General features: G+C 41.4%; 1 protein-coding gene across 10 annotated transcripts in view; it reads left to right on the forward strand.

Moving 5' to 3' along the window:
* Positions 1 to 2,275: 2,275 nt before the first annotated feature.
* Positions 2,276 to 27,989, forward strand: part of PPP3CC (protein phosphatase 3 catalytic subunit gamma) — a 101,682-nt gene continuing 75,968 nt past the window's right edge. For all 10 annotated transcript variants that reach the window (XR_002523726.2, XR_002523727.2, XM_003902520.4 and 7 more), the window contains exon 1: positions 2,276 to 2,444. Coding sequence is in view for 8 of the 10 variants with exons in the window: in XM_003902520.4 (XP_003902569.1) it covers positions 2,396 to 2,444 (49 nt within the window). In the remaining 2 variants the exon portion in view is untranslated. The remainder of the gene's footprint in view (positions 2,445 to 27,989) is intronic.

The raw sequence follows: 27,989 nt of genomic DNA on the forward strand, positions 1-27,989 counted from the left end.
GTTTGAGCGATTCTCCTGCCTCAGCGTTCCGAGTAGATGGGACTACAGGCGCCCACCATCACGCCCAGCTAATTTTTGTATTTTTAGCAGAGATGGGTTTTCGCCATGTTGGCCAGCCTGGTCTCGAACACCTGACCTCAGGTGATTCGCCCACCTCAGCCTTCCAAAGTGCTGGGATTACATGCATTGGCCACTGTGCGTGGCCCGCAACGTTTTCTTTTTCTTTTCTATTTTTTTTTTTCTTTTGGAGATAGTCTCGCTCTGTCACCCAGGCTGGAGTGCCCGGGCGTAATCTTGGCTCACTGGAACCTCCGCCTCCCGGATTCAAGCGATTCTTCTGCCTCAGCCTCCGGAGTAGCTAGGATTACAGGCATGGGCCACCATGCTCGGCTAATTTTTGTATTTTTAGTAGAGACGGGGTTTCACCACATTGACCAGGCTGTTTTCAAACCCCTGACTTCAGGTGATCCACCCACTTTGGCCTCCCAAAATGCTGGGATTACAGGCGTGAGCCACCTTGCCCGGCCCGCAATGCTTTGTTAAACTTTTTATTTTTAGCTATCCTGTTGAGGTTCTTCCAGATGAATTTTAGCCTCTGACCCAGAGGTATGATTTGATAGGCGTGGAGTTCTGGTTACTTCTTAAATGAAGAACTTCCTCAGGATATCTGAGCAATTCTCTTGGGTGGAAGCCTCAAGGACCATGAAAACAAAACCAAATTCTATTCGGCCCCTAAAGTCCTCTTGCCTCCTGCGGTTACTATCAAAGAGCTATGGTCAAAATTCCAAGGGATAATTCGGAGTCTGATTCCACTATCTATCCCCAGACCGCCTATACATAAATCTATTATTATTGGAGATTTACCATTAATCCTATAACATTTTAGGAGCTGTCCAGTATAATTTTCTGAAAGCCCAATAAGGTAGCTGCACGTAGTTCCTGAACGCTTGAAACGTGAACGGAATTAATTTAAATTTACATAGCTACATGTGACTACTCATTGGTCACTGCAGTAATTGTTAAGACTGGTTTTGCCTGTAACTTGCATGTTTTATTGGACATCAGTTTCAATATTTTATTTGCATTGCTAAAAGTCAAAATCCTTTTGACTTTGCCAGTTACTCAGTGAGAGGAAGGTTGGAGCCAGTTTCTGTTCTAGGCTTACAGTTTTAAGGGCAGATAAAGGTCAGTTTTTAACCTCGAGATGAACAGACTGTTAACCTTCTACGGACTTGCCCATGGGGTTCCACAGTGAGGCTGGGCCGGGGGAAGAAAAAAGGGGCTTCTAGCTGGGGAGTGACACACAGGGCACAGGAGGAGGTCCGGCCCTGGGGTCCCAGGAGCAGGGAGCTCCCCTCTCTTAGATGTGGAAAGTGAGGAAGGGGCAGGTCCTTGCTCAGAAACGGAGCTCCCCAATCCCCCACCACCCTAGCTACTGGACTGGAACTAGGATGGACACGAATGTCCTTCTCACTGTACTGACTGCACTCAACACGCGGGAAAGATGAAGCGAGGGGATTTAAATGTGTAGGTTTGCTGAATGACCCACAAAAGCTGAAGGAGCGCGGCCGGACTTATCACACTACTTGAGACAAAGCGGGTGGGAGACCCAGAGGTGAGGAGGGAGGCCTGGGAGGTCAGGGGCTCTCTGCGAGGCGGTCCCAGGAAGCGGTGCAGAGCGGCCGCGAGGCCGCAGGGCCGGGTCGCAAAATGGCCGCGGCCGGGCCGGCCTCCCGCGCTGGCCATGCGGGCAGGTTTCAGGTGTTCCCGGCCTGGGCAGGGGCGGGCAGGAGAGAAGGGACCGGCTGCGAGGAGGGCTGGCTGAGGAGAGGCGAAAATGGGCTGCTAGGAACAGGGACCCGGAGCCGGAGGAGCCGAGAAGAGCGCGTGCGCCGAGGCCTACGGCCTCCCGGGAAGGCGGAAGCGTGGGGAGGGCGGTGCTCTGGGCGGGAGGCCGGGCCGGGTCGGCTTGGACAGCGGGGCCGCGCGTGGGGCCTCGGCGCGCCGACGGCGGCGCGCGGGGCCGCTGGGAAGTTGTGAGAGCGGCGCGCGGGGGCGCGCTTGCGCGCACGAGGGCCCGGGCCGCGAGCAGCCGCGGCCGCCCCTGTCGCCACCCTTAGCAGCGGTCGCGGTCGCTGCCGAAGCTGTGTTCCCCGCCTTAGCCGCTGGCGCCTCCCAAGAGAGCGGCCGGTGGGCCCGCGTCCTGTCAGTGGCGTCGGAGGCCGGCGCTGCGGCGGCCGCGCCCTTCTGGTCCTCGGGCAGCGCTGAGGAGCCAGGGCCGGGCACGGCTGGCTGACGGCTCCGGGCAGCTGAGGCCGCCCGAGGAGAAGGCGGCGGCCGCGGCGGAGGCGCACGTCGGGCGGGCTCCTGGAGCCTGGAGGAGGCCGAGGGGACCATGTCCGGGGGGCGCTTCCACCTCTCCACCACCGACCGCGTCATCAAAGGTGCCTGGCGGGCCGGGCCTTCCTCGGGGACCCGCGGGAAACGGCCCTCGGCTGGGCGGCGGCTCGGGGCGGAGGGAGGCTGGGGCCGGGCTGCATCCACCCTAGGAGGGTTCAGAAGGGTGTAGACCGGGCCGGGCGGCAGCCTCCTAGAGCAGCCCCCCGGACCCGGCGTTTTCTGCTGCACCTGGTCAGGTGCCTGGCCGTCATTGCCAGGTTCCCTCCCGAAGGGTTCAGGGTGTAGTGGGGACTTCTCCCACCACCCCCAAAGGGCCCAGAACCCCGTCTTTTTTTCTCTTTAAGAAACGACTCTGGGGAAGCCATCAGGAGTGGTGTGGGCAGGGAATTGAGTCGACTCTTCCAAGTGAGATATTTAAGATGAGATCTTTATTGACACCCACCCCCCACCCTTTTTTTTAGGATGTATACCATGTGCCTTTTGACCCACTTTCTCTAGATCATTGCAAGTCACTGCTATTACTGAAATAAACTTAGTATGGGGAAGTCAGATACATCCATTATATGATGTTTAAAATAAGTTTACGGAGCTCTTGGCATGGTAATGGTATTTTATTTTGCCTTTGGTTATGAAGACTTGGAGAATGATGTTTTCTGATTCGAATGTGTACCTGCATTAGATTTCTCTTGTTGTTATAAGAACAAAATGTAAAAGGCTCCTTGCTTTCTAAATCTTGCAGGGTTTTAGGTTACAGTTGTTTCTGTCTTTAAACTAAGAAGATGGATTAAACATAACCACTAATTTACATGCTGCTTTTATTCAGCTGTAAGACTTAGGCACAACCCTTCTCTCTGAGATTAACAATCGGTTTGAAAGCGCTATTTTGTAAGAGTAAGAAGAGAATAGACTTAGACCAACTATGTTGGCGTTTGGATGCAGGGGTTAGCCTGACAGTGGGGAAAATTATTAAGATAATTTTCTTCTTTTTCATTTTGGTATTAGAGAAAGGCAACTAATATTGGTGACGGGAATACATTTTTAAAAGGTGAAACGCCTTATTGCATGTTCAGGGAGGGGGAAGAATTTTAGTGTATAACTTAGATTTTTTCCCCCATCTTCCCAAATCAGCCTTATAAATGTTAATTATCTATACTACATAATTATAATGGGATTTTTGAGATTTATCTACTTAGGATTTATATACTGTCGTTAGAGATATAACTGAATTGTTCATCTAACTGACATCCCCTGAACAGCTAAATTATTTTGACCATGTAAATGTAAGTCTTCATATTAATAGTGTATAACCTATAAGAAGTATAGGCTTCTCTTAAGATTCAGAGTGTACTAAACATAACCTTTTTTGAGGAATCAAGGTCATCACTATGTACATTAATTTCTGTACTGTGCTGTTAATATGGCTGGTGCGTTCTGCTGTATAAAGGTGTTGGCAGTTTTGTCCTGTACTAAAATGACTCCTCACTGCTATACCAGTTCAGTGCTTTGTCTGCTTTTAGTTTCTCTCTCCAGTACTGTTTTCTGTCAAAATGTGCCCTTACTGCTTTCTAATCTGCTGCGTCTAAGCTGAAGTAGGCAGGGAAACCAGATAAGCCAGAACTGTGGGTCAAGTTAGAATAAATAGGATCTTAGTGAAGCTTAGTGCAGCCCTCAGGAATCTCACAATCTAATCACCATTGCACCATGTAATTTCCACCATAACATGTCATAAGATCAAAAGAAAATTAAAAATTTAAATGACCCTTAAATATAGTAGTAAATATAGTAAAATAAAATGTAATAAAATAAAACAGTTAAAATGCAGGGGTTGGGACAGGCATGGTGGCTCATGCCTGTAACTCCAGCACTTTGGGAGGCCCATACGGGCAGATCAGTGAGGTCAGGAGTTCGAAACCAGCCTGGCCAACATGACGAAACTCCATCTCTACTAAACATACAAAAATTAGCTAGGCATGGTGGCAGGCACCTGTAATCCCAGATACTTGGGAGTCTGAGGCAACAGAATTGCTTGAACCCGGGAGGCGGAGGTTGCAGTGAGCCAAAATGGTGCTACTGCATTCCTGTCTGGGTGACAGAATGAGACTCTCTCTTAAAAAAAAAAAAAAAAAAAAAAAAAGGGGCTAGTTTATTGCTAGGCATGCTTATGGTTAAATAAACCCTGTCATCATATCCTGCAGGATGCAAATTTGTTCTTTACCAAAATTAATTAGCACATATTGTGTACTCTTTAAAAAAATTTTTTTATTTTTTATTTTTTTTTGAGATGGAGTTTGGTTCTTGTTGCCCAGGCTGGAGTGCAATGGCATGATCTCGGCTCACTGCAACCTCCACTTTCCAGGTTTAAGCGATTCTCCTGCCTCAGCCTCCCGAGTAGCTGGGATTACAGGCATGCACCACCACACCCGACTCATTTTGTATTTCTTAGTAGAGATAGGGTTTCTCCATGTTGGTCAGGCTGGTCTCAAACTCCCGACCTCAGGTAATCCGCCTGCTTCGGCCTCCCAAAATGCTGGGATTATAGGTGTGAGCCACTGTACCCAGCCCTATTGTGTACTTTTAAGACTACTCTTAAATAAATGAAATAGAAATAATTTCAGGTCCTTAGAATGTATGGATTTCTCTCCTATATAAAAACTTTAGTGTAAGAGCTTGACCACAGCATTTGTGGCTTCGTGGTGACTTATGTTGCTTTTTTCAGGGTTTTCCAGAGTTTGAAATAGTTGAAGAAAATGAGGTGTCACTGTGTGCATAGCTAAGGTCCATTGTATCGGGTACTGAACCTTGGTCTGATGCTATCTTGTTTAGCCAGAGCTGTCTGCATTTATTCACAGCTTGAAAGCTTTTTCAGAGGTGATACCACACCCCAGTTATTTTTGGTTCTGTCATTTCCTGTTAACTTTAAAGTGTACCTAATTGTTCTGTTTGAGCAAAATTTGGAGAAGAGTGGGTATGTGGGAGTGGTTTATATTTTAGATGTCCTTTAAACAGCAGCTTTCTTAAATTGAAGGATGTGGCTGGGCGTGGTGGCTCACACCTATAATGCCAGCTACTTGGGATGCTGAGGCAGGAGCATTGCTTGAACCCGGGAGGCGGAGGTTATAGTGGGCCAAGATCATGCTACTGTACTCTAGCCTGGGCGACAAGAATGAAACTCAGTCTCAAACCAAAAAAAATATCATTTATAAAGTAGGGTTAATAATACCTTCCCTGTCAAGCCTGGGTCATGCAAGTGACATAAAGGATGTGAAAAGGTCAAGTTAAGGTAGTACTTTGAAACATGATAATAGGTTGGTAATAGATTGCTTACTACAGAAGTGGTTAGTAGAGGTATCATTAACGTTTGAAAATATCAGAATTAGAAAGTATATGAAATTATAAGCTACGAAACTGTTCCTAGTCAGGAGAATACCTGTTCTACAACATAACAGATATGTGGGTGAAATCTCATCGGTAACAATGTAAAGAGACCAGCACAGTTCTGTATGGTACTTCCCAGGCAGCAGATTTCTTCTCTATCTGTTGAAGGTGTTTATTTTACATTTAAATATTCTTATGATTTTACTCGTTCATTAAATGTTTATTGAGTGCCATCTGCAATGTACCCTAGTAGGTTGCTCATTCATTTCTTCTTTGCTTTAAAAGTAGCATTTCTGGCCGGGCGCGGTGGCTTAAGCCTGTAATCCCAGCACTTTGGGAGGCCGAGATGGGTGGATCACGAGGTCAGGAGATCGAGACCATCCTGGCTAACACGGTGAAACCCCGTCTCTACTAAAAAATACAAAAAACTAGCCGGGTGAGTTGGCGGGCGCCTGTAGCCCCAGCTACTGGGGAGGCTGAGGCAGGAGAATGGCGTAAACCCGGGAGGCAGAGCTTGCAGTGAGCTGAGATCCGGCCACTGCACTCCAGCCCGGGTGACAGAGCGAGACTCCGTCTCAAAAAAATTAAATAAATAAATATAAATAAAATAAAAGTAGCATTTCTGTGAGCCTCTAAAGCAGTATGTATGCACTGGGGCACCACTACTGGTATCTGAACCAGAGAACTAGGAACTCAAATGATTAAATTGTGATATTCTTTTTGCTTTATTTTTTTTTTTTCTTGTTTCCAAGTTTCTTTTCCTGTTTAAGGACATGTTTTTTCTTTGACAGTGATTTTTATAAAAGCAGTTTATTTCCCTGGAATGAATCTTTTCAGAAGCAACAAGGAAATTTCAGTAGGAATTACATGACAAATACAGAGAATCCATTGTCTTATTTTGTTATTTGATGGCCAGATGGGGTTTAACAGAAAAGTCAGATTTCTTTTCAGTAAGGTGCTGATACATTTCTCCCTTTCTCTTACAATTTACATATATTGTGTATTTACAGAGTACTGTACCATTTTTACCACACATGGGAGGCTACTGTTTCTTTAATATCATGGCACTGAGAATATTGTGCTTATGGCTTTCTTAAAATATTTTAATATTAGTGTGGACAAAATTTGCTATTTCCACAAATATACCCTAAACCCGATTTTAGTCTCTGGTACCTATACTTCATTTCTTTCCACAGCTCTCGCCCCATTCTCCCTTTTTTATATCGATAATGGATTTACCAAAGGTTTAAAGTTTTTTCTCTTAAATATAAGCTTAATCCTGCTACTTATAGAATTTGAAAATCAGAGAGGTGAGAAAAGAAAGACTTCATATTCCTTCCCAGCAGAAATAACTGCTTTTAATACCTTTGTGTATTTCCATCTGCAGGTGTATTTTGAATTCAAAGGAAAATGGATCACACCTATTAAAGCTTTTGTTATGCAAATATTTCATACTATTTTAACATAAATATTGTAATTTTACCTAAATATTTCCATAATGGTTTCAGTCAGCCTGGAAATGGTTTCAAAGTGCTTATATTAATATTTTGGTTCTTTATATTTTCAGTGGGGCACACATTAATCACTTGATACAGTACCAACCTGGAAGAAACATTTTCAAGTATAAATTTTCAATGTGAATATGTTTTAAAGTTGATATCTCCTGGATTTGTCAACAGTATTTGTTTAATTTATGCTTCATTTACCATTGTAATTAACAAGCTGACAAACTTTTGAAACTTTCAAAATCAGTACTAATTGAGATTCATACATCTGAGTAGAAATCTGGAACCTCTGAAAGGGCATTTTAATTTAAACGCTTAATTTTTATTTTTATTTTTTTGAGCAAGGATAAAGTATTCTTCCTTACCTACATGTTATTGGTTGTGATCAAAGCTTTATTTATGGTCTGACATTTGATAATTAAGCTTTCTCTCTTTTATTGCATTTTAAAATGGGATTAAAAATTTTTTTTGCCTTATGTAATTTTTAGCACATCATAACTTTTACTGAAGTATATACAGGAAAATGTACAAATTATAAATGTACAGCTTAGTGAGTTTTTACAAATTTAGCACCCATGTACCCATGTAACTGCTCAACCAAAATAAATAAATTACCAGAACCCCAGAAACAAGCATGAGTTCATGTTCAGTCACTGCTTTCCATCCCTAAATGGGCAACAGTGGGGAAAACATGACACTTGTAACCATTATTCTGGCTTCTAATATCATACTTGTAAAGTAACAAATATTTGTAAATCACATCTTACTGTAAAGTGAAAAACAAAAGGGATTCTTTGAGAGAAAAATGCCAAGGACTCATTACTTAAAGTGGAATAATTAATTAAAGACCTTTTCCTAAACATTTTTGGAAAAAGCTAATTTTTAGGACAGATATGGTGGCTCACGCCTATAATCCCAGCACTTTGGGAAACCAAAGTGAGTGGATCACCTGAGGTCAGGAGTTGGAGACCAGCCTGGCCAACATGGCGAAACCCAGTCTCTATTAAAAATACAAAAATTAGCTAGGCATGGTGGTGCATACCTGTAGTCCCAGCTACTCGGGAGGCTGAGGCAGGAGAATTGCTTGAATCCGGGAGGCGAAAGTTGTGGTAAGCCGAGATTGCGCCACTGCACTCCAGTCTGGGTGACAGAGCAGGTCTCAAAAAAAAAGGCTGATTTTTAGACATATGTCTATTAGAGACAAAATTATTCAGTTAATTCTGGGATTTGTAGTCATTTTGGAGCTTTGGCTGCTACTTAATTGCTAAATGACTAATGGGAATAAAGGGATGTCTTATAATCATTACCATCCTTGGGTGCAATCATTACTAGACTATAACGCTCCTTTATAGTTTTTTTTGGTGGGGGACAGGGTCTCGCTCTGTTGCCCAGGCTGGAGTACAGTGGCGCAATCACAGCTCACTGCAGCTTCAGCTTCCTGGGCTCAGGTGATCCACCTCAGCTTCCTGAGTAGTTGGAACCACAGGCATACACCACTGTGCCCAGCTAATTTTTTTTTTTTTTTGAGACAAAGTTTTGCTATGTCGCCCAGGCTGGAGTGCAGTGGCGCAATCTTGGCTCACCGCAAACTCTGCCTTCCGGGTTCATGCCATTCTCCTGCCTTAGCCTCCCGAGTAGCTGGGACTACAGGCATGAGCCACCGTGCCTGACCTAATTTTTGTATTTTTTATAGAGACGGAGTTTTGCCATGTTTTTGAGGCTGGTCTTGAACTCCTGGGCTCATGTGATCCTCTTGCCTTGGTCTCTCAAAGTGCTGGGATTACAGGTGTGAGCCACTGCGCCCTGCCTTTTATAGTTTTAATGTTAAAATTTAGCAGCCTTTTAAATTTCAAAACTGAGACCTAAAACTTTCAACCTAACCTAAGTGGTATCTTTCTTAGTTATCTTTATATTCTATCTAGTTATCTAGATGAATGTAGAAAGAACTTTTAGTTCCCCATATTCAGTTTTGTTTTATTGGCACATTAGATTATCCTGAAGTCTTTTAGTTTCTTAAGTCTTCATTTGTTGTTAGAAGAGGGTTTAACTTGGTAACCAGGATCTTTAAATTGGGCGCAGAAAGATATACTGGATGGCTGGACAAGACAATGTATTTCTTTGATTATCATGGTTAGATTTACTAATTGGTAACAGTTAATGAAGGTTTTTTTGCAGCGTCTAGACAATGTCAGCCCAAGAGACTGAAATTCTAAATGAACAAACACTGAGAAATATTTGAAGAATTCATTCAATAATTACCTATGTAACATTCTTGCTGAAAGTGTTTAGTTTAAGCTGAGCCTAGTTATAGTAGTCAGACAAATCCACTTTGTGGGACTTTCTTTTTTTTTTTTTTTTTTTTTTGAGATGAGTCTCGCTCTGTCCCTGAGGCTGGAGTGCAGTGTTGCGATCTCGGCTCACTACAAGCTCCACCTCCCGGGTTCACGCCATTCTCCTGCCTCAGCCTCCTGAGTAGCTGGGACTACAGGCGCCCGCCACCGCACCCGGCTAATTTTTTTGTATTTTTAGTAGAGATGGGGTTTCACCGTGGTCTCGATCTCCTGACCTTGTGATCCGCCCGCCTCGGCCTCCCAAAGTGCTAGGATTACAGGTGTGAGCCACTGCGCCCGGCCGTTTGTGGGGCTTTCTATAGGACAGTTTGCCTGAACTCTAAAAATTTCAAAGTGATGAAAAATGAAACAAAACAAAAAGGGCAGGAAGACTATTCTAGATGAAAGAAGTTGAAAGAGAAATGACAGTGTCAAGCCTGGATTAAGAAAATAAAAACTGTAGAGGACATTTTGGGGATAACTGGGAAAATTTGAATATGTACAGAGCATATATTAGACGGTATTATATCATTGGTTTTTTTTTTTTTTTTTTTTTTTTTTTTTGAGATGGAGTTTCGCTGTTGTTGCCCAGGCTGGAGTACAATGGCGTGATCTCAGCTCACTGCAACCTCTGCCTCCCAGATTCAAGAGATTCTCCTGCCTCAGCCTCCCGAGTAGCTGGGATTCCAGGCATGCACCACCATGCCTGGCTAATTTTGTATTTTTAGTAGAGACGAGGTTTCTCCATATTGGTCAGGCTGGTCTCGAACTCCTGACCTCAGGTGATCTGCCTGCCTCAGCCTCCCAAAGTACTGGGTTTACAGGTGTCAGCCACCGCGCCTGGCCTATATCATTGTTAAATGACTTGAATGTGACGATATGGTATTATGGTTATATAGGAAAATGGATCTTACTTTTAGGCAGTACCTGATGAAGTATTTATGTTGAAATATCGTGATGTTTGCAGTTTGCTTTTAAATTGTTTTAAAAAAATCATTTGTAGAGAAAAAAAGCAAAAGTGGCAAAACATTTACTATGGTGAATCTAGGTAAGAGCATATGTGTGTTCATTTTATGATTCTTTCACTTTTTAAATAGATTTCAGTTTTTCAAACTGTAAAGTTGGGGAGAGCCAGGCATGGTGGCTCTCACCTGTAGTCCCAGCTGCTTGGGAGGCTGAAGCGGGAGGATCACTTAAGCCCAGGAGTTCCAAGGCTTCAGTGAACTATGATTGCACCACTGTGCTTCAGCTTGGGTGACAGAGCGAGCACCTATCTCTATTTAAAAAAGAAAAAAAAGTTAGAAAAAAAGTACAATTAAGAAATAGCTCAGCTGGGTGCAGTGGTTCATGCCTGTAATCCCAGTACTTTGGGAGGCCAAGGCGGCTGGATCGCTTGAGCTCAGGAATTCGAGACTAGCCTGGCAACATGGTGAAACCCCATGTCTACAAAAAATACAAAAAAGTAGCCGGGTGTAGTGGCCTGCACCTGTGAACCCAGCTACTCGGTAGGCTGAGGTGGGAGGATCACCTGAGCCAGGAGGCGGAGGTTGCAGTGGGCCAAGATAGTGCCACACTCCAGCCTGGGTGACTGAGACCCCATCTCAAAAAAAAAAAAAAAAAAAAAAAAGAAATGCTTCAAAACAGCTACAGCTAGGTTTAGGAAAGGCTGTCATCATATTTGAGGATTCAGTAGTGTCTTAATGGGGGAAAGCTGAAAAGAACAAAACGAGCCTTAAAGAATATTATAGCTGACATGAAGTGGAGGCAACTTGTTTAGCATAAACAGTAGTTGTTTCAGCTACATGATGGGGGTTGGAAAAACATACAGAAGTCAGTATGGAGAAAGAAAAGGTACTTAACTAAGGAGTAGAGAGAAGATGGGCAAACTAGAAGCGCCAGAGAATTGAAAGACGTAAAATGAAGAAAAGGAAGAATAGGAATAGTTGAAAACTGCAGTTGACATCAATTTCATTAAGGGGACAGCAACACTATTTTGATGACTATTTTTTTTCTTGAGACAAAGTCTTGCTGTTGCCCAGGCTGGAATGCAGTGGCGCAGTCTCGGCTCACTGCAACTTCTGCCTCCCGGGTTCAAGCGATTATCCTGCCTCAGCGTCCTGAGTAGCTGGGATTACAGGTGTGCGTCACCACGCCTGGCTAATTTTTTTTTTTTTTTTTTTTGTATTTTTAGTAGAGATGGGGTTTAGTAGAGACCATGTTGGCCAGGCTGGTGTCAAACTCCTGACTTCAGGTGATGCGCTCTCCTTGGCCTCCCAAAGTACTGGGATTACAAGCCTGAGCCACTGTGTCCGTCCCCCAGCCTACTTTAATACTACAGGTTGAGTGTTCCTAATCCAAAATCTGAAATTCTCCAAAATCTGGAGCTCTTTTGAGTGCCAGATGACACCACAAGTGGATACTTTCTTTCCTGACCTCATGTGATGGGTTGTAATCAAAACCTGGGGCCATAACCCAAAGTCTTTTCAGTGTCCCCGAGGAAAAAAGACCCTCCCAGCCCCCTTCGGTTGTGATATATCTTTTCCATGCACAGCATAATGATGATGTCCAGGCAACCACAGATTGACCACATAGGTGGCTGGGATAGTGACACATTTGCTTTCTGATCATTCAGTGTACACAAATTGGTTTTGTGCACAAAATTATTAAAAATATTTATAAAATTACCTTCACGTTCGGTGTATATGAAACATAAATGAATTTTGTGTTTAGACTTGCGTTCCATTCCCAACACATCTCATTATGTATATGCAAATATTCCTAAATCTGAAACAATCTGAAATCTGAAATGCTTCTGGTCCTAAGTCCTTTGAATAAGAGGTCATACTTGTCCCTAGAATGTTTTATATCTGTGAATGGGCTCTTTGCTTCTTTGCATAATTTTTTTTTTTTTTTTTTTAATTTTTAGCGATAAGGTCTCACTCTGTTGTCCAGGCTGGAGTGCGGTAATGCGATCAATGCTCACTGTGGCCTCAAACTCCTGGCCTCAATTGATTGTCCTGCCTCATCCCTCCAAGTAGCTGGGACTACAGGCGTGTGCTGCCATGTCTGGCTAAATGTTTTATTTTTATTACTTTTAAGTTGTAGTGACAGGGTCTTGCTATGTTGCCCAGCCTGGCCTCAAACTCCTGGCCTCAAGTGTTCCTCCTGCCTCCCAAAGAGGTGGGATTACAGGCATGAGCCACTTGGATTACAGGCCAAGATGTGCCTGGCCCTGCATAGCATCTTGTCCCTCAACTTGACCAGCTCCTGTTTATCTTTCAAGATTTAGCCAAGGGGACTTCTGAGAAGCTTTTTCTCCTCTGCTAAGAAGCTGTGGAGACTTTGAGAACATGGGCTTCAGTCAGACATACCTGGATTCAAATTCTGGTTTTTGTTTTGTTTTGTTTTGTTTTGTTTTTCCAAGGAGATGGGGTCTTGCTCTATTAGCCAAGCTGAAGTGCAGTGGCACGATCATAGCTCACTGAAGCCTCAAACTTCCAGGCTCAAGTGATCCTCTTGCCTCATCCTCATGCCTGGGACTACAGGCGTGTGTCACCATGCCCAGCTCAAATTCTTTTAGTGATGCGTGACTTTGGACAAATCACTTACCCTTATTTTACCTGCATTTCTTTATCTGTAGAAGAGGGATAATGAAACTTGCAGTGGCAATCACATAGTGAGTGCTCCGTATGTGTTATGTTAGGTGCTGCTGCTGCCATCACTATCATCATTATCATCATCGTCATCATCGTAAGAGTTGCTGTCTCCTACGAGCTCCCATAAACAATCTCATTGCTTTGCAAATCGCTTTAAATGTTTTCTTGTCCTTTCTTCACAATAAACTGCTCTGTTTAAGGGCAACCACTGTGTATCCTTAATGCTGAATGCAGTGCCTAACACATGCTTAGGTGCTTAGTAAATAAGTATGTGCAAGCATAAGAAGCTTATTTTATGGATGACAGTGTAAGAAAGAGTACAGACTCTGCTGATAACCAGCCGTGTGGCCTTTGAGCTTTGTTATTTATTTTCCTTGCCACAGGTGTGAAATGGGAGATAGTGCCTACCTCAGAATTTAAAGATTACATCTCATGTTGTATGTAAAGTGCTTAGCCTGGTGCCCATAGTGGGTGGTTAATAAATGTTAGCTATTATTTTAAAAATAAATCAATCTTGGATCTTGGCAAGATTTGACAGCAGATCTATTTTACTTTAAGTGACATGTGACATGAAGATTTAAGAGTATTGTATTTTATATAGTCACACTTACATAGTTGCTTAGTGATTCAGAGTTCTGAGAAATGCATCCTTAGGCGATTTCATCATTATGCAAACATCATACAGTGTACAATTAGCCCTTAGTATACGTGAGAGCTTAGTTCCAGGACCCCCACATATACCAAAATCCCTGAATACTCAAGTCTAGAAGTTGACCCTGTGGAACCTGAGTATTCAAAAAGTTGGCCCTCTGTATTTGCAGAATTGGGTTTTGCATCCTGTGTTTGGTTGAAAACAAATCTGCATATAAGTGAACCAGTGCGGTTCAAACCCATGTTGTTCGAGTTAACCATACTTACACAAACCTAGATGTTATATGTATCTGCAAACCTAGATGTTACACAGCTGTATGGCATAGCCTGTTGTTCCTAAGCTACAAACCTGTGCAGCATGTTACTGTACTGAATACTGTAGGCAACTGTAACACAACAGTAAGTCTTTGGGTATCTAAACATATCTAAACCTAGAAAAGGTACAGTAAAAATACAGTATTAAAGATAAAAAATGGTCCACCTGTAGAGGGCACTTAACATGAATAGGGCTCGCAGGACTGGAAAATTGCTCGGGGTGAGTCAGGGAGTGTGTGGTGAGTGAAAGTGAAGGCCTAGGACATTACTGTACAGTATTGTAGGCTTTATAAACACTGCACACTTTAGGCTACGCTAAATTTATAAAATACCTTTCTTCAATAGTAAATTAGCCTTAGCTTACTGTAACTTTTACTTTATAAACTTAAAAAATGTTAAACTTTTTAACTCTTTCGTAATCATACTTAGCGTAAAACACAAACACATATAGCTGTACATACTTTCTTTCATATCCTTATAAGCTTTTACTATTTCTTATTTTTTAAAACTTTTTTGTTGAAAATGAACACACTGACCAGGCGTGGTGGCTCACACCTGTAATCCCAGCACTTTGGGAGGCTGAGGCGGGGGATCACGAGGTCAGGAGATCAAGACAAAATACAAAAAAAATTAGCCGGGCATGGCGGTGTGTGCCTGTAGTCCCAGCTGCTGGGGAGGCTGAGGCAGCAGAATGGTGTGAACCCGGGGGGCGGAGCTTGCAGTGAGCCGACATCGCCACTGCACTCCAGCCTGGGTGACAGAGCCAGACTCCGTCTCAAAATAAATAAATAAATAAATAAATAAATAAATAATGAACACACACCACACACATTAGCTGAGGCCTCCAGAGAGTCAGGATTATCAATGTCAATGTCACTGTCCTCTACCTCCACCTCCTGTCGCACTGGAAGGTCTTCAAAGGAATTAACAGGCATGGGGCTGTCATCTATGACAACAGTGCCTTCTCATGGAATACCTCCTGAAGGACCTGTCTGGGGCTGTTTTACAGTTACCTTTTTGTGTTTTGTTTTGTTTTTTTTTTTTGTTTTTTGAGTAAGTAGAAGAAGTATACTCTAAAGTAATGATAAAAAGGGTGGTATAGTAAATGTATAAGCCACTAACTTATTTGTTGCAGTAGGTTTGTTTACACCAGCAATACCACAAATGTGAGTAGTAGTAGTGCCTTATACCATGATGTTAAGACAGGCGAAAACATCACTAGGTGACAGAAATTTTTCAGCTCCATTATAATCTTACAGGATCTCTGTCATATATATGGTCTTGTAGGCTAAAATATTGCTATGTGGCACATGACTGTTTTTTAACTTTAGTGTCTTAGATATTGAAAGGATTTAAACCTAAATTGCTTAAGAAGAAAAATGGTGAAATTTTCCTTTTCCCTAGTATAGATAGAATTTTGGAAGTGATATATTCATAAATATTTGATGAGTTCCTATTACATGCGGCACATTTCTGGTTATGCTTAGAAGGTTAAATACTGCTTGAAAAGTACTCATGCAGTGTAGCATGTAATAGCCTCTCAAAAATGTTACAGAAATTTAGAACAATGTAGTGACCTATGACTAATCCCACTGCAAAAGGAGCAGATGACTAAATTGTAGACAATACCTGGTGTGAAATGTTTGTTCCTTTGATCTGTAAATTGATAATCCTTTAATGTTTAATCTGACTGTGACTAGTGGCCTGAAGAGGTAAGACTTCTTCTGTGTTTTTATGTGTGTGCCTACATATGTTTTTTTCTTGTGACCTAAGGCTTTGTTGAAGTTTCAAATAGAGTGATTTTAATGAATGGCTGGAGTAATAAAGATAATTGGTGGGTTTCTCCATGGAAGCAAGTTGTATATTTTTAACTATTTTGCACTGCTTTATGAAAAACATATGCCACTATAGAAGTTATTGTTTCTGTTGACTATCACTGCTAGGGATTATTACTTAGTTGGTTCCAGGAGGCCCAGTTCTTAGCTAATACTTTGGAAGTGAATTCTGTGACTATTAAAGACCAGAAGGAATAATCTCAAAGAACCTGATCAGATCATGGAACTAAAATCACTTGTTCTAGTGAGGAACAGTTGAAAAGGCAACATAAGACTTTTGGTAATAATATTTAATGTAACTTATTTAGCAGTATTTAATTTGTTCATGATTGGCAAAGCAGGTGAGTAGATTAGGAAATGAGTCTGAAAAAGTAGGGCAGGTCTGCTGGCTTAAAATAGGAATGAAAGCAGTGAACAGAGATAGCTGTTTAGGCAAATCTTAGTGTCCCTTGAGGATAAGACTACCACAATAATCTAAAAATAGTAGCTTATAGGCCAATAACTTTTAAGGTTTATGTTCCTACTTACCGCAGGTCATCACCTATGTGGCTGTTTCTCATTTATGGAGATCTACATCAGATTTTACTTGTGTTTACCTGAAAATACATATTGTTTATGTAGTCGGTGTATATTGTAGCATACAGGGTCTGACCTTGAAAAGGCTGCAGAATTTCTTGAGTGTACTTTAGGAACTTAGTTTTTCAAAATTTATTTAATTTTTATTTTGGTAATTATAGATTCACAGGAGGTTGTAAATAAAGAAATGTAAAGGGAAGTCCCATACACCTCTCCCCTAATTCCCTTCCCTCTCTTTGCGGTGTCAGTATCTCACACCACCACAGTACTATACCAAAACCAGGAAATGGACATTGGTACAGTCCATAGAGCTTGTTCAGATTTCACCAGTTATATGTGCATTCCTGTCTGTATATGTGTGTTTAACTTTATGCAATTTCACATGTAGATAGCATAATTGCCAGCACAATAAGGGTACTCAACAGTACAGTAACCACAAGATTTAGTTACTTCCCCTGAATAGCTACACCAGTCCCCTTTCTCCACCGGAAACTCAGTTTTATAGTTTGGCTATTGTTTTTAATCATGTGCAAACCTGATTTGATTAAGGTTTTTGCTTCTGATTTGGAAGCCTTGTTAAATAATTTTTAATGAAATACAGGTAGTCTGAAAGCAACTGACACATGGTAAAAAGCTAGATTTAGGAACACTGAAAGACTTCTTGGATGCATAGGCTTAGAATGATTCTCAGCTATGATTTATTTCCTTCCTCCCTTCCTCTCTTCCTTCCCTTCCCTCCCTCCCTCCCTCCTTCCCTCCCTCCTTCCCTCCTTCCTTCCCTACTCTCCCTCAATATTCTGTAATATTGAAATATTTCATTAAAAATATACAATATATTATGTATATACCTGAAATTTTCTCCTTTCTTCCTTTTAATATACTTTCTATTTATCTTGATACCGAGAGTGCTGCTATAGCAAACACCTATTTATTTATTTATTTATTTTTAAGAATTAAAAAAAAAATTCAGTGGATCTCGGCTCACTGCAACCTCCACCTCCTGGGTTCAAGCAGTTCTCCTGCCTCAGCCTCTGGAGTAGCTGGGACTATAGGTGCGTACCACCATGCCCGACTGGTTTTTGTGTTTTTTAGTAGAGATAGGGTTTCACTATGCTGGCCAGGGTGCTGCTCCGGGCCTCAAGTGATCCACCTGCCTCAGCCTCCCAAAGTTCTGGGATTACAGGCATGAGCCGCTGCACCCGGCCCAGGTCTCAACTTTCTCATACCCTTAATTGAGTTCTGTAGCCATCTTTGATTTCCCCCTTTATAATCTTCTGTACTTACAGTCTGAACCATGCAATGTACTGCTTAACTATTCTGTGTTTATATCTTGTTTTACTTGAATTCTACTCAACTAGAGCATATGATTCTTCAAGGTAGAATAAATGTGTTAAACTTGTATATTTCGGCCAAGCGCAGTGGCTCATGCCTGTAATCCCAGCACTTTGGGAGGCCGAGGCGGGCGGATCACCTGAGGTCAGGAGTTGGAGATCAGCCTGGGCAACACGGTGAAACCCCGTCTCTACTAAAAATACAAAATTAGCCAGGCATGGTGGCACATGCCTGTAATCCCAGCTGCTTGGGAGGCTGAGGCAGGAGAATCACTTGAACCTGGGAGGTGGAGGATGCAGTAAGCTGAGATCGTGCCATTGCACTCCAGCCTGGGCAACAAGAATAAATCTCCATCACACCAAAAAAACAAAAAAAAAACAAAAAAAACCTTGTATATTTCACAGATTACCCATACAATGTGAGCAGGTAGTGGGTACCAGATAAACATTTAGTTATTTAACTAGAATGTAATTACTGCCCTCGTATTTTTCCCTAGCACTTTCAAATGTTACTCAAAGAATCCTTCTAGGTCTTTGATACAAATTTTAGAACTTTACTATTAATAAATTTCAGCTGGGCTGGGTGGATCACCTGAGGTTAGGAGTTTGAGATCAGCCTGACCAACATGGTGAAACCCCCATCTCTACTAAGAATACAAAAATTAGCTGGGCGTGGTGGTTCTCAACTGTAATCCCAGCTACTTGGGAGGCTGAAACAGGAGAATTGCTTGAACCCGGGAGGCAGAGGTTGCAGTGAGCCGAGATCACGCCACTGCATTCCAGCCTGGGCAACAGAGCGAGACACCGTTTCAAAAAATAAATAAATAAATAAATAAAATGAAAAACATACATGTATCACTAATATCTAGGAAGGCTACCTATAGAAACTTAGATATATTCAGTTACCGATTGTTTTGTTTTTCGGTTGGTAATGTACACCCTTTCAGTGTTTGAAAGGATGACACTGGGTAATTAGATTTGAATTGTACACCTCCCCAACTGGTGTTGGAGAAACCAGAGGAGTTGATGATTTTATACATAGTTTTTCCTACCTCTTATTATTGAGGAAAGAGTGTTAATTGTGGTCAGTGAATTTCTTCAAAGTTTGCTGCTTTTAAATCAAATTAAGGAAGTCAGCAACCATAAGTAGAATTATATGTGGTGAAGAAGAGTTAGTAGCACATGTCATTATATGTTTTACATATCGAAGTTGACACCAGAAAGATACATTTGTAATTTTTTTTTTTTCCTCTCTGAGACACAGTCTAGCACTGTTGCCCAGGCTGGAGTATAGTGGTGCAGTTGTAGCTCACTGCAGCCTGGAACTCCTGGGCTCAAGTGATCTTTCTGTCTCCACCTTCACCTCCCCAGTAGCTGGAATTACAGGCACATGCCACTGTGTCCAGACCACTTTAGTGATTTATTTTTTTTTAAATCTCTATTCTCTTTTTAATATAGAGCTGCAAATTTCTTTTCTTTAGTGCAATCCATGTGTGAAATATGTGTTATTAGTTGTTAGTAACAATATTTGAAGTCCTGAAGTTTTTGAATGATTTTGTATGTAAGATTAAAGTGGATTCATGGTTTCCACTAATAACCACTTCATTATTATCACTTTATGTGTGTGTGTGTTTAAAGAGATAAACTTACAGGTAGTTTATCTAGAATTGTGTAAAATCCTTTCGTTTTCATGAGAGAGTATCTTGCATGTGAATATTGTCATGTGTTATGCCTACATTGTTGGTTAGTTAGACTTAAATTTTAGTGGCCTCTCAGAGATTATTTTCATTCTAGTTCATGTCACATTACTTTGATATATGTATTAAGAAGAAGTACAAGAGATTGTTTAATGCATTTGTCTGAATGTTTGTGACACCCCAGAATTTGTATGTTGAAATCCTAATCCCCAACGTAATGGTATTAGGAGGTACAGTTTTGGGGAGGTGATGTTTTTATAAATTTCTAAAAGAAAATATAGGAAAAATCTTTGTGATTTTGGGGTAGACTATTTTCTTAGATAGGTCATCGAAGGCATGAACCGTAAACGCTGATAATTGGAGTTTTAAAAAATTAAAATCTTTTGTTCTTCTAAAGATGTTTAAGAAAATGAAAGAGCAAGCCACAGAATGGGAGAAAATATCTATACTACATTAGTGGAGTTTACTACTAAATTAAGAAAACATTAGAAGATTATCTATATAGTATAACTGATTATAAAATAATGTGTTTACATATTTAAAATACTAAGATATACATTGGTATCTTAACATTAGTTGTCTTTGGCTGGTGAGATTCTAAGAGTTTTGTTTTTGTGGTGGTTATTGTTTTTTGTTTTGTGCTCTTTATCTTTTAAAAAACTCTTTTGCCTCAAGGATGTAGTATCTTTGATTTAGAAAAATCTTTAAATAAAGATAGGATAGTTTGAAAGATTAGCAGAATGTTTACAACCAATACTTGATACTACATGGATAATACTTTGTTATTCTATTTTTGTAAATTCTGTGCTTGAAAATTTCAAAGAATTTTTTGTGTGTGAGTGTGTGTTTTGAGGTGGAATCTCACTATGTTGCCCAGGCTGGTCTCAAACTCCTGGCCTCAAGTGATCTTCCCACCTTGGCCCCCCGAAGCATTGAGATTACAAGCATGAGCCACTACTCCCAGGCAGAAACTTTTGAAACTTTAAAAAATAGCATGAAAACTTTTATTTTAGTCCAGGTGCAATGGCTCACATCTGTAAACCTGGCACTTTGGGAGGCTGAGGTGGGAGAATTGCTTGAAGCCAGGAGTTTGAGACCAGCCTGGGCAACATGGTGACACTCTGTCTCTACAGAAAATTGAAAAATTAGTCAGGTGTCATGGTGCATGTCTGTAGTCCCAGCTACTCTGGAAGCTGAGGTGAGAGGATTGCTTGAGGAGTTCGAGGCTACCATGAGGCATGATCAAGCCACTGCACTCCATCCAGCCTGAGTGACAGAGTGAGAGACCCTGTCTTTAAAAATAAAAAAAGAAAATCTTTACTTTGTTTATTTATTTTTTGAGACAGAGTCTCGCTCAGTTGCCTAGGCTGGAGTATAGTGGCGTGATCTGGGCTCACTGCAACCTCCGCCTACCGGATTCAAGTGATTCTCCTGCTTTAGCCTCCCGAGTAGCTGGAACTATAGGCATCTGCTACCAAGCCTGGCTAAGTTTTATATTTTTAATAGAAACGGGATTTCACCATATTGGCCAGGCTGGTCTTGAACTCCTGACCTTGTGATCCTCCCACCTTGGCCTCTCAAAGTGCTGGGATTACAGGTGTGAGCCACCATGCCCAGCTGAAAATCTTTTATTTACAGCACTTTATGAGCCATATTTAGCAAACATAGTTCCACATATGAAGTTTATTTTTAATGATAGGGGGTTTTTAAACTTGAGTTTTAGTATAAATACACAGTATAATAAAAGTTTGTTTACATTAGATATGAAGCTAATTATCACCCCTAACTGCTGGCTGGTTTTCTAGAATTGTAGAAGCAGGTGGTGAATTTTCCTGTCTGCTGATATCCAAAACACTGTGATTCCTGGGTGTTCCAGCAATATTGGATGTTGGTAATACTACTGTTGGTCGATTAATTTATAATAGTATTATATTCGTCTCTAAAGTCTAATTCTATTTATTTTTTGAGTAAATAGTACAGTAACATGGCATAACATTTTAAAAGGTATGTGGTAAAAAGTCTTCCTATCCCTAACTGTCAGCCGCCAGTTCCCTGCCATGGGACTGTTAAATCTCACCACCAAAGACCACCAAGAAAACATCTGTAGTCAAAAATAAGTTACGCTGATACAGCTTGCTGCAGGAAGGAGTAACATACATCAGAAGAGCTGTGGGACCTCTGAAAAGGATGGAGTTAGGAAAGAGGATATACAGGGTTTTAGGAGCTTTTAGTCACAGAGTGATGTTAGGATGAAGTTAGTAGTCTGGGCAGGGATTGGCTAGCATATGTAGTTTGAGTGAGTTGCTGGAACAGTCAGTAGTTTTGCCTCTAGGACACACAAGTCCCTGAGGATTTACTGTTAGATCAGTTTGTGGTACTAGAACATATGGGTCTGGGTGAGCTGATATTAATGAAGGTTTGAGGCTGGGCACAGTGGCTCACACCTTTAATCTCAGCACATTGGGAGGCTAGGACAGGAGGATCGCTTGAGGCCAGGAGTTTGAGACTAGCCTGTTCAACTTAGTGAGACCTCAGTCTTAAAAAAAATTTTTTTTAATTAAAATTAACTGGGTGTGGTGGCACATACCTGTAGTCTTAGCTACTTGGGAGGGTGGGGGGAGGATCACTTGAGCCCAAGAGTTGGAGGCTGCAGTGAGCTACGAACATGCCACTGCACCCCAGTCTGGGTGACATAGGGAGACCCTGTCTCTTAAAAAGAAAAAAAAAGGTTTGAGCTTAGATGGCCTGTGATGCACAGTACATTGTTGTTTGGTTTGGTTCAGTTTATCTGTTTTGCAAGTACTAGTGCTTTTCTGCGTATCTGCGAGCAATTTGTAGTGTAATTGCAGTTTGGTTTCCATTTTTAATCTCTGTTTCTGATCATTCATCAGCTAAACTGGAACATTTACCTTTTAGGGAAGGTGATCAATCACCTTCAAACTGTTGTTTGATGGGTTGTGAATGTTTATGAAGCTTTGATGGTAGACATTTTGGCCTGTACAGGCACCAGGCCATTTTGTTCTTTTTCTTTTTTTCTTTTCTTTTTTTTTTTTTTGAGAGTCTTGCTCTGTCGCCCAGGCTGGAATGCAGTGGCACGATCTCTGCTTACTGCAAGTTCCACCTCCCGGGTTCACGCCATTCTCCTGCCTCAGCCTCCCGAGTAGCTGGGACTACAGGCACCTGCTACCTCGCCTGGCTAATTTTTTGTGTTTTTAGTAGAGACGGGGTTTCACCATGTTAGCCAGGATGGCTTCAATGTTCTTTTTCTTAGATGATAATTTGTTGAATCAGCTGATGTGACAGTGGCTGCACAGCAGCATTTAAGACTCTAAAGATAACACACTTGGCATCTGCAACACACTGAAACTCAGACAATTATTATTCAAGTTTAAAATAATGCCCCATATATCCCATAATCTATTTGGATTTTCTTTTGGGCAACCAAATTTTTTTTTCCCTTTAATTTGGATATGGGTCATTCACCTTTGCAACTGTCCTATATTTGGTTTATATTTTGCCAAGGATAAGGGTCTTGATGGTACTAACAGTAAGGAAAAGTTATCTGTTAACAGCCTAAAATCTTACAACAGTGGAGAGAGAAGAAAATGCCAAGAGAATAAAGGAAAAAATCATGCAAGTCTGTAGTCATCAGTGGCTTCTGGCATCTGGCAGGTTGTGTTCTGATTATCTTGGACATAAATAGTCTATTCATATTATCTTCTGCTTCTGGACCACAACAGTTCTGGAAATCCTGACTCAGCCACTGTTTGTCCATGGCAATGATGTCGGCAGTATGTGTCATTAATTTATTCTCTCTAGTGTCAGTAATGGGTGCATGATACAAACATTTACAAAAGTTCTTTTGATAAATCTTCCACAGGGCTCAATTCCTATCTTTAGCTTATAGCCAGGAACTTTAGATGAATGTAAGGAAGAAGCGGAAACCACCTGTGGATCATGGGACTGTAGGCTTTAGTTGGTTTATTATATTAACCAGCATTATCAGAATGGAAGGGAGTGGAATATTCTGTTGCAGAAAGTACATAATGAGTTTTATGAGTAGTTAGTCACTGATTATCGTAGAAGTAAGAATATCTCACAAACAGGGAGGACATTGAGTCTCTAGGACTTTCTTTCATTTATCCTATAAGGTATATTATAAGTTTCACCAATCCAAGTTTACTGAAACCAAGTTTACTGAATCCTTTTTTAGATAGCTATTGTGGCAGTCTTTGTACTTGAATGTATATTTTCTTTTTTTTTTTGAGACGGAATTTTGCTCTTGTTGCCCAGGCTGGAGTGCAATGGCGTGATCTCGGCTCACCGCAACCTCCACCTCCTGGATTCAAGCAATTCTCCTGCCTCAGCCTCCCAACTAGCTGGGATTACAGGTGTCCACCACCACACCCAACTAATTGTTTGGTTTTTCAGTAGAGACGGGGTTTCACCATGTTGATCAGGCTGGTCTCGAACTCCTGACCTCAGATCCGCCCACCTCAGCCTCCTAATATTTTCTTTAAACTGAAAGATATTTAAATGTTGAAGTGTATTTCTTTTTAACACATGTTATTATACATGATTAAATTAGGAAAGCTTAACTTTCCTTATGATTTGTGAGGTTTTTTTTCCCTTTTAACCCAAATTTAATAAAGCAGAGGTTTCTCACAATAGTTTTGAGTTAATTAAAATTCAGAGTATGCCAAACAAAGCTAATAATTTTTATAATCCTTTAAAAAATTTTTAATAAAGTAAAGGACTAAAGCTTTGTTTTACCTAATGGCCATTTAGTATAAACCCAAAGATGTTGTAGGTGTAAAAGACATCTTAACAATTTCTTATTATTTACTTATTTTTTTAGAGACGGTCTTGCTCAGTTGTCTAGGCTGGAGTGCAGTGGCTCAGTCACAACTCACTGCAGCCCCAATCTCCTAGGCAAGTGATTTTCTTGCCTCAGCCTCATGAATAGCTGGGACTATAGGTGTGCACCACCACACCCAACTAATTTTTATGTGTTTTTGGTAGAGACAGAGTTTCACCAGCTGGTCTCGAACTCCTGAGCTCAAGCAATTCACTCACCTCAGCCTCCCAAAGTGCTGAGATTCTTTTTGTAGGTGTGAGCCATCATACCTGGCCTACTTTTTGCTTTTTGTTTTTTTTGTTTTTTGTTTTTTTTTTTTTTGAGACAGAGTCTGGCTCTGCCGCCCAGGCTGGAGTGTAGTGGCCGGATCTCAGCTCACTGCAAGCTCCGTCTCCCGGGTTCACACCATTCTCCTGCCTCAGCCTCCCGAGTAGCTGGTACTACAGGCGCCCGCCACCTCGCCCGGCTAATTTTTTGTATTTTTTAGTAGAGACGGGGTTTCACCGTGTCAGCCAGGATGGTCTCGATCTCCTGACCTCGTGATCCGCCCGTCTCGGCCTCCCAAAGTGCTGGGATTACAGGCTTGAGCCACCGCGCCCGGCACTTTTTGCTTTTTGTTTTTTAACTGATGATTCCAAGAGCCTGTTCAGTGTTTAGCACATAGATGTAGATAGCTGTAGTCTTTACTTAAGTTTGAATGAAGTGAGTTATGTGTGGGCTGAGTTCACTCAAAGCTTGCCTCAGCTAGGATTATTGACCATATACCCACTTCACTGGAGAATGAGTATGCCAAGAGACCGAGGGAGAATTTGCAAAATCACTTCTGCTGCAATGTATTTGTTAAAGCAGGTCACTAATGCCAGTTCAGATTCTAGGGGAGAGACATTAGACTCTCCCTTTTTTTTTGAGACAAGGTCTCACTTTGTCATCCAGGCTGGAATGCAGTAGTGCTATCTTGGCTTACTGCAGCCTCAACTTCCTGGGCTCAAGTGATCCTCCCACCTTAGCCCCAGAAGTAGCTGGGACTACAGGCATGTGACACCACATCCAGCTAATTTTTGTTGTATTTTTAGTAGAGACGGGGTTTCACCATGTTGCCAAGGCTGGACTCAAACTCCTGAGCTCAAGCAATCTGCCTGCCTCAGCCTGCCAAAGTGCTAGGACTACAAGCATAAGCCACTGGGCCTGGCCTTAGACTCTACCTCTTGATAGGATAAAGTCAGATCACTGCTATGCTTTAAATATGACCCCCAGAAGCGTATGTTGGCTGTTTGGGTGATGGGTATACTAGAAGCCCAGACCTTACCATTATGCAGTATATCCACGTAAAAAACCTACACATATACCCCTTGAATCTAAAATTTAAAAATAAGTATGTGTTGGAAAACCAAATGCAATAGTGTTGGGAGGTGGGGCCTAATGAGAGGTGTTTAGGTCATGAAGGCCACCTCTCATGAATGCATTAATATTGATTATAAAAGGACTTGAGGCTGCAAGTTCTATCTCTTGCTCTCTTTTATCCCCTCTTTGCCCTTCCAGTATGGGATGATGCAGCAACCCATGCCAGATGCCTAGCCCCTCAATCTTGAACTTCTTTGCCTCTAGAACTATGAATGAATAAATTTCTATTCATTATAAATTATCCAGTCTGTAATATTTTGTCATAGCAAAGCAAAACAGACCAAGACAGTGAGATTACAGAAGAGTATGTAGAGTGAGAAAAATTACTGCAGCCATTTTTTTTGGTTTTTGCTTTTTTTAAAAAATTATACTTTAAGTTCTAGGGTACATATGCACAACGTGCAGGTTTGTTACATAGGTATACATATGTCATGTTAGTTTGCTGCACCCATCCACTAACTCGTCATTTACATTAGGTATTTTTCCTAATGCTCTTCCCTCCCCGAGCCCCCGATCCCCTGACCAGTACCAGTGTGTGATGTTCCCCACCCTGTGTCCATGTGTTCTCATTGTTCAGTTCCCACCTATGAGTGAGAACATGTGGTGTTTGGTTTTCTGTCCTTGTGATAGTTTGCTTAGAATGATGGTTTCCAGCTTCATCCATGTCCCTGCAAAGGACATGAACTCATCCTTTTTTATAGCTGCGTAGTATTCCATGGTGTTTATGTGCCACATTTTCTTTATCTAGTCTATCATTGATGGACATTTGGGTTGATTCCAAGTCTTTGCTATTGTGAATAGTGCTGCAGTAAACATACGTGTGCATATGTCTTTATAGTAGAATGATTTATAATCCTTTGTGTATATGCCCAGTAATGGGATTGCTGTATCAAATGGCATTTCTAGTTCTAGATCCTTGAGGAATTGCCACACTGTCTTCCACAATGGTTTAACTAATTTACACACCCACCAACAGTGTAAAATCGTTCCTATTTCTCCACATCCTCTCTAGCACCTGTTGTTTCCTGACTTTTTAATGATCTCCATTCTAACTGGCGTGAGATGGTAGCTCATTGTGGTTTTGATTTGCATTTCTCTGATGGCCAGTGATGATGAGCATTTTTTCATGTGTCTGTTGGCTACATAAATGTCTTCTTTTGAGAAGTGTCTGTTCGTATCCTTTGCCCACTTTTTGATGGGGTTGCTTTTTTCTTATAAATTTGTTTAAGTTCTTTGTAGATTCTGGATATTAGTCCTTTGTCAGATGGGTGGATTGCAAAAATTTTCTCTTTTTGCTTTTTGAGATGGAGTCTCACTCTGTTGTGCAGGCTGACGATTGTAACTGACTTCAGCCTCAACCTACTGGGCTCCAGAGATCCTTCTGTGTCAGCCTCCTGAGAAGCTGGGACTACAGGCAGATGCCACCACACGTGGCTAATTTAAAAAAAAAAACAAATCTGTAGAGATGGGGTCTCACCATGCTGCCCAGGCTGGTTTCGGTCTCTTGGCTTCAAGCAATCTCACTAAGTTGGATTCCCAAAATGCTGGGATTACAGGAGTGAGTCATCGTGCCTGGCTGGTTGCAGCCATTTTTAGAAAATAAAATGTGCTACAGACATTGTAAGGGCAAAATATTTAACAATAACTGAGATTTCTAAAAATTGAAGATTGGCTAAATATTAATAAATTATGATATAAGTAAATTATATCTACCTAGGAGAAAATTTTAAAAATTTATGGTATTTCAAGGTATCTATGTACGTACTTACGCATTGAGATATTTATCATCAAAATTTTTTACTAGTGCATATAAGCACTTAACACAGTAGCAATTCAATAAAATTATTTGAATGAATTAATTGAGGATACTTTTCAATCATTCATAGTTTTTATGGTGAGAGTTTTCATTTTGTTCTGTCTTATTTTGTGTGTATTTTAGTTAGATGTTCACTTAGTCTGTTCAAGATGTGTTTTTTGTTTGTTTGTTTGTTTTGAGACGGAGCCTTGCTCTGTTGCCCAGGCTGGAGTTCAGTGGTGCGATCTCAGCTCACTGCAACCT

This window comes from Papio anubis, chromosome 8 (genome assembly GCF_008728515.1).
Source record: "Papio anubis isolate 15944 chromosome 8, Panubis1.0, whole genome shotgun sequence".
Lineage (NCBI taxonomy): Eukaryota > Metazoa > Chordata > Mammalia > Primates > Cercopithecidae > Papio > Papio anubis.